This window comes from Antrostomus carolinensis, unplaced genomic scaffold, assembly GCF_000700745.2.
Source record: "Antrostomus carolinensis isolate BGI_N321 unplaced genomic scaffold, ASM70074v2 scaffold18501, whole genome shotgun sequence".
Taxonomy (NCBI): Eukaryota; Metazoa; Chordata; class Aves; order Caprimulgiformes; family Caprimulgidae; genus Antrostomus; species Antrostomus carolinensis.
In genome coordinates, this window is record NW_010292327.1 from 20,214 (window position 1) to 29,782 (window position 9,569).

The 9,569-nt window shown below is 35.5% G+C and overlaps 1 protein-coding gene across 1 annotated transcript in view; it reads right to left on the bottom strand.

Moving 5' to 3' along the window:
* LOC104531900 (metabotropic glutamate receptor 8) overlaps positions 1 to 8,270 on the bottom strand; it is a gene marked incomplete at both ends in the record, with an annotated part of 23,699 nt that extends 15,429 nt beyond the window's left edge. Inside the window, one exon of the mRNA XM_029087210.1 lies at positions 8,133 to 8,270. Within this exon, the coding sequence (XP_028943043.1) occupies positions 8,133 to 8,270 (138 nt within the window). The remainder of the gene's footprint in view (positions 1 to 8,132) is intronic.
* Positions 8,271 to 9,569: the final 1,299 nt, after the last annotated feature.

Consider the following 9,569-nt stretch of genomic DNA (forward strand, 5'->3'; position numbering starts at 1 on the left):
ATCATTGCTTGTAGCTGGACTCTCTCCAGCTACTCTACTTTTCAAAGTGAAGTCAGAGTTCTGCTAATGAGGTCATAGGACTGGTGAAGAGAACAGATGGATTGCATCGTAAGTCTAGGAGTTCCTTGCTGTAATGGCCTCTGATGATGCTAATGTCTGTTAATCATTTCAAAGCCATTGCTTAGATTTATGGCCACGCTTTCCATAAAAGGGGTTTCACTTCAATTCATGAAATTACTGGAAATATTACTGCAATTCTCCCTATTTGATTCAGTCATTCCTGGCACATCCTATTGTCCCACTCAACACTAAATCTGCTTACTGCGAGCTGAAGTTACAATGACTTTAGCTACATATTCTTCATTCCCTGCCTTAAGATGTGCTATCACAATATCATCACTAAAACCAGTGATACCATTTTGTAAATGCAGAGAATAATTAAATCCCTGTTTTTAAATAATATTTTTAAAAAGTGTTTGGAGATTTATCAGGATGAAAAGTCCTGGATAAGTATTAGATGGCTATCTTAAAGAAATTAAGTTAATATTACTGCAAGATAAAGGCAAATTGCAGCAAAGCAAACAGAAAAAAATAATCATATGCTAATGTTCTGCTAACTGCTGGTTATTCACTTTCATCATATCGTAGCCACTGAATGTCTCTTTCGTTTTCCATTTAATGATTTTTAATTTAGTAGTAGCCTTCCATTATGTAACACAAATGAACAATAATTAATTTAATCTAAGATTTTTGTTCTTAAGCATGAACATTTTGCTTCTAGGTTTAAAGGGCAGCTCAGGGGGATTCGACTAGGTGATCTTTCGAGGTCCCTTCCAATCCCTAACATTCTGTGATCTGTGTGATCAGTCTTCAAATTATAATATGTATATACATTTCTGTGGGACAGAGGAGAAAGATAGAAGAGACTGCAGAAGAAACACGCTGATAGTCCATGTTTCACACTGATACCTCACAAAGCAATTCACTGCAGACTTGCTGCCAGCCATGTATAATCCAAACTACCTGCTATGCCCAGTATCTCTTTGTCTATGCTAAAAGTCACAACATTAGCTGGTACAAGTTGAGCAGCTAAACCTGCTCTGAAGTCTCATATGTGAATGCAGAACTCTCCAGGAAAACATATAAAAGTTCCTGATTTTACATTGCTCTGTCACTACACACTTGGTTTATTGTGAAAGAGAAAATATTTTAAAACACAAGTAATTTATTTTATTTGTCATGCATGGAAAGGACTCTTCCCTGGTCTTTTGAAAAAACAAGAACACTCCATGTCCTGTTGACTATGGCTATTTAAAGGATAGTTCATTCTAATCATAACAATTCTTACAAAGGATGATTACAGAAAGCTATAAAATATCTGCCATCCACTCAAGAATCCTGTGACAAATTCACAGTCAAGCATGCATCTGCAACCCCCTGCCTCATTTGAGAAATCTGACTTTCACTCACTCTGACAAGGTGGGAAAAAATCTCTATTCATCCTATCTCTCAAGCAGAGGCTGTTTAACTGTCAATCTGTATCATTCAAATAAAGAACAAATGGTTATCCAAGTTCAGGATATTTTCTTAGCAGGTCTCTTTTTTCCATTTCCTTTTTTTCTCTAGAGAATTCATAAAGATGTCTGTTTCATTGGGGGGGGGTGCGGTGGTGGGGAGAAGACTATTAGGACCAACAAAGTAAAAAGCTTCAGAAGGAAGACAAGTTGTCATTCTTCTCGGGTTCTGCTAAGGTCACTGGCTCTTGAATACAAGTTCTGTTTTGATTTTCAGTCATGTCTGAAATAGTGTCTGTTTATACTACAGGCACATCTCAAAATCATTTAATGCCTTTTTATCATCTGTATTCAGCTTATCCTCCCCTCCATCCCAAAGTAATTTTTTTAAAATTAATAGTACAATCTGTAAACTTTCAAAATCATAAAATGCAAATTTTATTCCACGATTAGTGTATTTCATTGGCTTGTCTACAATTTGCATCCACTGTAGCCTACTGACTTTTATCTTCAGTCTAGCACTGGTCCTTAGTGACTACAAGTCTCATATTGACCTCAGACTCTGAGAAAGAGAAATAAATCCTGAGTCATACTTATTGATCAGTGCTAAAATCAGAATTAGCTTTGTAAAACCTTAGTAGTCTTCTAAAAACATAATAGTCTCTTTCTACTTTCAGCCCTGTGTAGAACAAAGGAAGGCAGCAGTATAATATTGAGGAGAAGAGAAGAACTTAAAACATTTTTGCTTGTTTCACTGAGTTTTATTTTTAGCCCCATATCAACAATTTTCAGGCAGATAACATGGATGGAGTGTAAGTTTGAACTCTACTGCCCTATTACGTATGGGCAGAAGAACACCCTACAGGCACTATGTCATGTTTTGTTTGTAGATATAATCATATACAGCACTAAGTGCTCCTGTTGTGTATTTCACTATAGTGGGTTCTTTTGTTAGGGCTTAGGTTCAGCAACTTGAAAACATCTATCAATTATATAATAGCTACCACAGGAAAAAAGAGGCTCTCTGGCTTCTTTAATGAAATATAGTGGCCTAAAGCAAAGCTTGAAACTTATTTGCTGCAGTTAGAGAAAACATCAGAAGCTTCTTGAATAATTTTCTTTTACTATGTCACAAGAAAGGGAACTAATGCATTTTGAATTTGTTACTTCCAAAAAGAATTTACTAATGTCAGTTTTAATAGTTTCCTTCAGGATTACATACATAATACAAAAGAGTCCCAGAAAAGAAGAGAAATCAAATACTGATTCAAATCTTTTTGTGATATGGCTGCCTGAAGGAAAGCTCATTGTCAGTGTGGGGTTCCCAATTTTTACTAGTTCACCAAACACTATGCTTAAGGCTGCTGATGATTATGGCTGCCTCTCTAGTAGTTCATCGCATCAGTGTAATTTTAATTTATGGTTTTCTTAGTCGTAAATCAAGACCATTACAGAAAAATGAATGTCCCTGGGTCATTTACATCTTCAGTGCATACACTCCATACATCTGAAAGCTTATGCATCCTATTATTTCTAAGAGAAAATTAAAAATCTGTTATTTTAAAATTTCTCTTGCCTTTCAACAGAACTCTTGTGCTCTGGTGAAAAAAAAAAAACAAAAAACCACCAAAAAACCCCAAACCAAACAACTAAAAACCCGCAAGTGAATTCTGTCTTAAAAATTTCACTTTTTTCACTTGAAACACATTGCTTTGATATACTTCGGTTTTTTTCTTAAGAAATAATATCACATAAAAGGATATCCACTCAAGCTTTTTAACTGCATCACCTAAATACTTGATTCTGCAAACACTAATAGTTGTGTCTGCCTGAAGTCCCATCAATCAAAGTTACTAACTTGGAAGAATATGTATTTGGATCTACATACGTTTTCAGACTAGGATTTTTAAACACAAATTTTGGTAGACCAAAACAATGTATAAACTTGAAATGAAATCAGATAATGCTTTAAATTACATTTTTTAATAAAGAATATTTTTTTAAAAGTAAAACTATTAGATTTTAAAATTCTTAAAACATTTCAACTTTTCTTTTTCCAACTGGCATTTAGGTTTCAAAATAGAACATTTTTAAAAAGAGGAAAAAAGTCCCCCAGAAATGAACCAAAACAAACTAAATGGGTTCCTAAGGAAAGGAAACTGAGAAGTTTGTTATTAAAACTTTAGGACTGGGACTATTTCCATTTACTGCTACTGACAAAAGCCATCAGTAAATATCTTGATCTAGCCATTATTACAAGTGCAATACAAGAACACAGTTTCTAAGAGGGAATTCATTATTAATCATAAAAGGAAGTTGATTTCAAATCATGAGTGCCAGGAAAAGCAAGCTAGTTTTTAACAACTTTCCTCCTACAGAGATTACATGGTTGAGAGCTCAAATTTGCTAAACCCACACATTTGTAGAGAACTTTTACATGTGACCTGGTATGCAAAATACTGTTGCAATATGAATAAAACATAACTTTTGCAGAAACAGCTACTTTTTCCTGGATTTTTATGAAAACCAGAATATTTTTTGGAAGAAAGGATAACTATCAGAGTTTCCTGAAAAATAAGTTATCTGCTTCTACTTACAAAGAAAGGAAAATGAGGAAAGCAAATAACAGAAAACTCTGTCAGTTTACATGTAGTTAATGATTAGAAGTTCTAAGGTAATTACTTTTTCTTCCAAAGTGGTAATAAAAATTTTTAAGGTGTGGTTATTTCCAGTACATTAAGATCATTTAAAGTCAGGCAACCTTAGAGAGTAAAAGGAGTTTAAAAGGGTTGTAAATTTATATCGTCAGAATCATGTAAAGTTGTAATTGAATAAAAGACAACCTGGTTCTTTGAGATTATAGTTTGATGTTTCTAATATCTGCTTTCAGATTTTCCTTGCATCTGTCAAAGATTGAGATATCTTATTCAAACTCAAGAATCACACAAAAATTTAAATTTTGAAGATCATTATTTTCTTTTAATTTAACTTCTATACTGTATCTCTCAGCATTGTCACACTTGTATTTGTTTTATAAGAACTGCAAGAGTAGTACTGATCAGTAATCATTAATTTCCTATAGCTGGAAGCTACAGCTGCTGCAGAGGAAATCTGAAAGGTCAGTATGCCTCAGGGAGAGCATTAATGTCACTGAGGACTACAGGGAGAAACCAGCATCACAGCTAGAAGAGTCCCTGCAGCTGGTGAAGCCTGCTGACAAAGAGTCCCTTAGGGAGCATGATACAGAGTCTTTATTTGACCAGGGTCAGCACTTTCTGTCCAAAGGGAAAGCCAGCACTGCACCAGGAAATGAACAAGTCTGAAGCTTGACCACAAGGACCCTGCAGAGTCAGTGAAAACTTTGAGGAACCAGAGACTCCAGCAGAGGAATCCTGAGGGTCAGGGTCAGAGACAGGACTGGGGCTGGCCACTGGGTGAGGAGTCATAGCCCACACAACAGACACCTGCAGCCAGACCTGACAGAGAAAATATCAAAGAGCATCCTAAAGAAAAGGAGAACAAAAAGGAAGTGGGGGGTAAAAAAAAAAAAAAAAACAAAAATCTCAGAAAGAAAAAAGGAAACATTTTTATTCAGTTATTTAGATGCAAGACATGTTCTAATCTTAATTACATTAATTGTTCCAAAGGTTGAACTGTACTACAAACCTGTACTTTTATGAGTTATTTTTCAATCTATAAATTTTCTGAAACACAATTCCAGCTGTATAGATAAAAACAATCATAAACTCATCATAGCTACAGCACGTTATCACACAGTTTGAGGAAGAAATATCTGTAAAAACAGGAGTAGAAGTATCTATAAAGGATATCTATCTGACAGAGATTCATTAAAAAGCATAATTATATGTGTCTTCATTAAGAGCAAACTGCAGAAGAAAGATACAGTAGGAAAAGTATTATATTTTTAAAGCATCTCCTTTATAGAACTGCGGGGGAAAAAGTACTCTGCAATTTTAATACTGCTTTGCCTTCAATAAATATAGAAGTTTTCACTGAAATAAATGAAAACATCCATTGTGTTCTCTTTGATTCATTGGTAACCAAAGGTACTACCTAATTTGCAATATGATGATTTGGAGTACTGACAATCATTCACAAAGATTATTTGGTTTTAGTACATTTTGTCTAGTGAGAGGAGGCAAGAGCTTTGCTGCAGCAGTTCATCATGTGGCATAACTACCATCAACATGTATGAAGTAAATTTAGTGAATATAGAAACAGATGGGAATTAACTGTACCACCCCTATTAAAACTTCATTCTTCATTGTTACCATACCAGTGTCTGCAGACACTGATGGAGACCAGTATCTAGCATTTCAAGCCCTGACAAACTTTAAGAAATAAAGGCCAGCCATGCCTTTAGAAATTTTCAAGGCTTTAGATAAAAATGAGTCAAGAAATAGGAGTGAAAGGTAGGGAGAGAAACATCTCTTTGCTGAAGCAATCCAGTAGCACAGTGCATGGGGGATGGAGCCCTGTTTGCCTGCTTGCACCCTGGGCTGCGTGAGCAGGGGGTGTGCAGCAGAGCAGGGAGCAGTGGGATGACAGCAGTCAAGGCAAGAGGCTGGGAGCAGAAACACCTGCTGAGGAGCAGTGTGCCAGCCTGTTCACATCTCCCAGCTCCACACATTAGACAGAGATTGTCCGTGAATTTGGACAACCGGTTGTATCCAGCATGTGAGCTCACGGAGGTGAAAAAAAAGAGATGAAAAAAGAGAGGCAAAGAACATCCTAACACATCCATTCTTAATGAAAGTTAACAAAGGGTGTCCTTAGATAAATCCTTTCCTCTTAGTTTTGTGGTCAATGTGGTTAGCATGGTGTGGTTTCAGTAGTCTGAGTAGCTGCCAATCTAATCATATTTCAGAGAACTCCCTGGAGTACACATACATCAGACAGAAATAATGGAACTGAAAAACTACAGGCTTAATGAAAAATTTAGCAGTCTAGGGGGAGACAGAAAAAGGCAGATTGGAATGGAATTAAAATTGAAGCAAATTCTAAGGTAGCTTTTAGCTACTACCATGTAACTGCTATGCTAGTACTAATATTTATGCAAAATGTCTGTATCACATTTTCAGTTCCCTTAGTAAACAATAACTTTTCAGAAAACGGTAACAACTATGAAGATCTGGACAATATGCCATAATAGTTATGATAAGGGTATAACTCTAGTGTTTTCCAGAAATTATTATTTAGTATGAATCTTTAAACTTCTTTAAACTTTTTTTTTTTCCCTTTCATGCCTTTCAACAGATAGACATCAAGTTAGTGGAGGGAGATAACACTGACACACAACCTGCTACACACACTTTCTGTTGGCAGGTCTTTTTCTATTTGGACAGAAGAATAAAATAAATGAGTCCTTGACAAGTAGTTACAGATACTAAATGGGAGATATGGTAAGGTGGTTTAAGCTGCGGCTGAAAATGGGGAGCTATCATACGTGCTACTGAGTAGCACTCAGATAATTATTGAAAAGTAGTCTCAGCAGGAGAACCATTTGTAAATATTTACTACACTGTCTTTGCTACTATTCTTCAGGAACCTCTCACATGGAAAACCAGAGATGTGTGAAATCTGCTTTTTGTGGTTTGATTAAAGCCACTGCATAAACTCCCTTTGGTGAATCTAATTTTCAGTACACACTGTTGCCCTCCTCATAAGCCTTTAGCAAAACAACACTTGATATTTCACATTTGCAGAGCTACCCAATGGCTAACATACCTCAAGTAAACCCTGTAAATATTACACAGTTAACAAGGAAACAGGTTAACTTCAGTTTGCTTTTCTCATGGATTCTCTCCACATGGCTTAATCTGACAGAAAGAAGAGCCTCGGACCCAACAAGTACTCAAGTTACAGCTGTGGCTTGATGCTTAGCTGTCATACAAATATTGCATATTATTATTGGAATCTTATTGGGATGGAAATTTTCAAAATATAATTCCATGCACAGGTGAGGCTTAACTACCACAAAGCTTGCAGAACATGGGCAGCAACTAGAAAAACCTCCTAAGGACGGGTAAATTGTTGTGTCTTTTGTTTCCTCTGCTATTAAGTAAAAAGAGACTATACTAATCCCAGTTAACAATATAGAAAACACTAAATTTTCCCTTTATATTAAATAAATGTTTTTATTGCAGTAGTTCATAATCTCAGTGTTTCAGCTAAATTAGAAGTGGTTAGAGAGTCCAAACTTCTCTTTTACTAAATACATTTCCATCCCTCTATATTATTTGAAATACCTAGGCAATATATATGTACCCATCATTTTGTCTGACACCCTCTTTTGAACGATGAGTTACTATTTTTCTGACTAACTCAATAATCAATCGGAGGAATATCAAATATTTAATGATTTTAAAAGCTCATTTAAAGGAGCAGGTAAATACACAACCAGCCTACTTGAGAATATAAAGAATTTGATTCAGGTTATTATGCTACCTTTTACTGTCTTCTCAAGAAAAGACTGGAAGAGTTTTCTTCTGCCAACGGAAAAGAATAAATCATCAATATTTTTAAAGTGTTTTGAAATCATGTAATACTCAAATGAGTATTCTGCAATGTCAGCATCATAATCAAACTAGTACTCACATTTAGATGAAGTTGGTTAGTCCACTGACCAATTACTTTGTATTCTGTACTCTTGTTGGTGATTTGATACTGGAAAATATCATAGCGTCCAGGAGCATCTCCATTTTCATTGAAGATAACAGGTGTTCCAGCACTCCCTGAAAAAAAAATAAAAAGAAATTAGAATAAATATCTTTAAAGCAATTTTTCAGGAAATATATTTTGGAGAAAAAATATTAATTAGGGATTGAGCAGGTTCTTCATAGGGGAAGGTTAGTAAAAAAAAAAACAACCTCACAAAGAGAAAATGTGTTATTATCATCATCATCACAAATCTACCCTATCTATTAATTAATTAAAACAATTTAAAAATATAATCTTTTTCAATCTTTTTGTTTAGTTTGTTGGTTGGTTGGGTTTTTCCTGTGTGTTTTACAGAGCATTAGGAAATTCTGTAATAAAACTGAAGTGGAGAAAATCCTTCTGACTTGCAGAAGGGCACAATTTCACTTTAGGATGTGAATACAGTGCAGTAGACACAAAATAGCCATCTTGTAATGAACTTCATAAAAAATCTCCGTTAAGTATGAAAATAAAATCAGTATCATCAACTTAGGAGCCAACACTCATAAAAGGATTTGAGATGCAAGTGTCTAAAGCCTGTCACAGTTAAAGCAATCAGTTTCTAGCACTGACCACCTGTGTAAAAGCGTTTTATCAAAATAAATTAAGGATAGCAGCTGTGCTCGTTGCTCTCTCCTCTATACATGACACTGCCTGGCAGAAATGGCTACTGCTGAAGCTGTCAAAAGTTATAAATCGACACTTTGTTCTTACTTCGACCAACAAAATGTTCAAAGATTGAAAACTACACATCTACCTTGGCAACCAGGCCAGACAAATTAGAACACGTTTTGATTAATTCCTTCAAGGTGACATCAAGGATCTGCAGTCCTACACAGATTTTTCAAAAACTTCACAAAGAATGTCATTTCTACCCATTCCCCGAGTTCATATGTATAGGTGAATCATAGTTATAGTTGAGGACCACTGAAGACAAATTCAAGTATGTTAAAGTTATATTTCAGTAACCGGAGAATGAAATCTGTCTTTACCAGGGAAAAAACCCAAACCACTGCAAAACCCACCCCGCAATGTTTTCACATTTCTCCATATGAACAACCCAGAAAAGGAGACTATCCAGTTCATAGTAAATTTCTATAGTATAAGACTTGTTAACGTAGCACTTAGAGGCACTAAAAATCAACTGTGAGTGGTTTCCAGACATTGACAAAAAAAGCTTGAAATTCTGGGTATATATGGACCAGATGATCTCCTGAGGTCCCTTCCAACAACCCCTACGATTCTGTGATCAAGCAGAAGCTAGCCGGTAGAAGTGGGAACAGCAACCTACATACTCCAGAATTTCAGCATAAATACTTCTTGTTGTATGTCTGT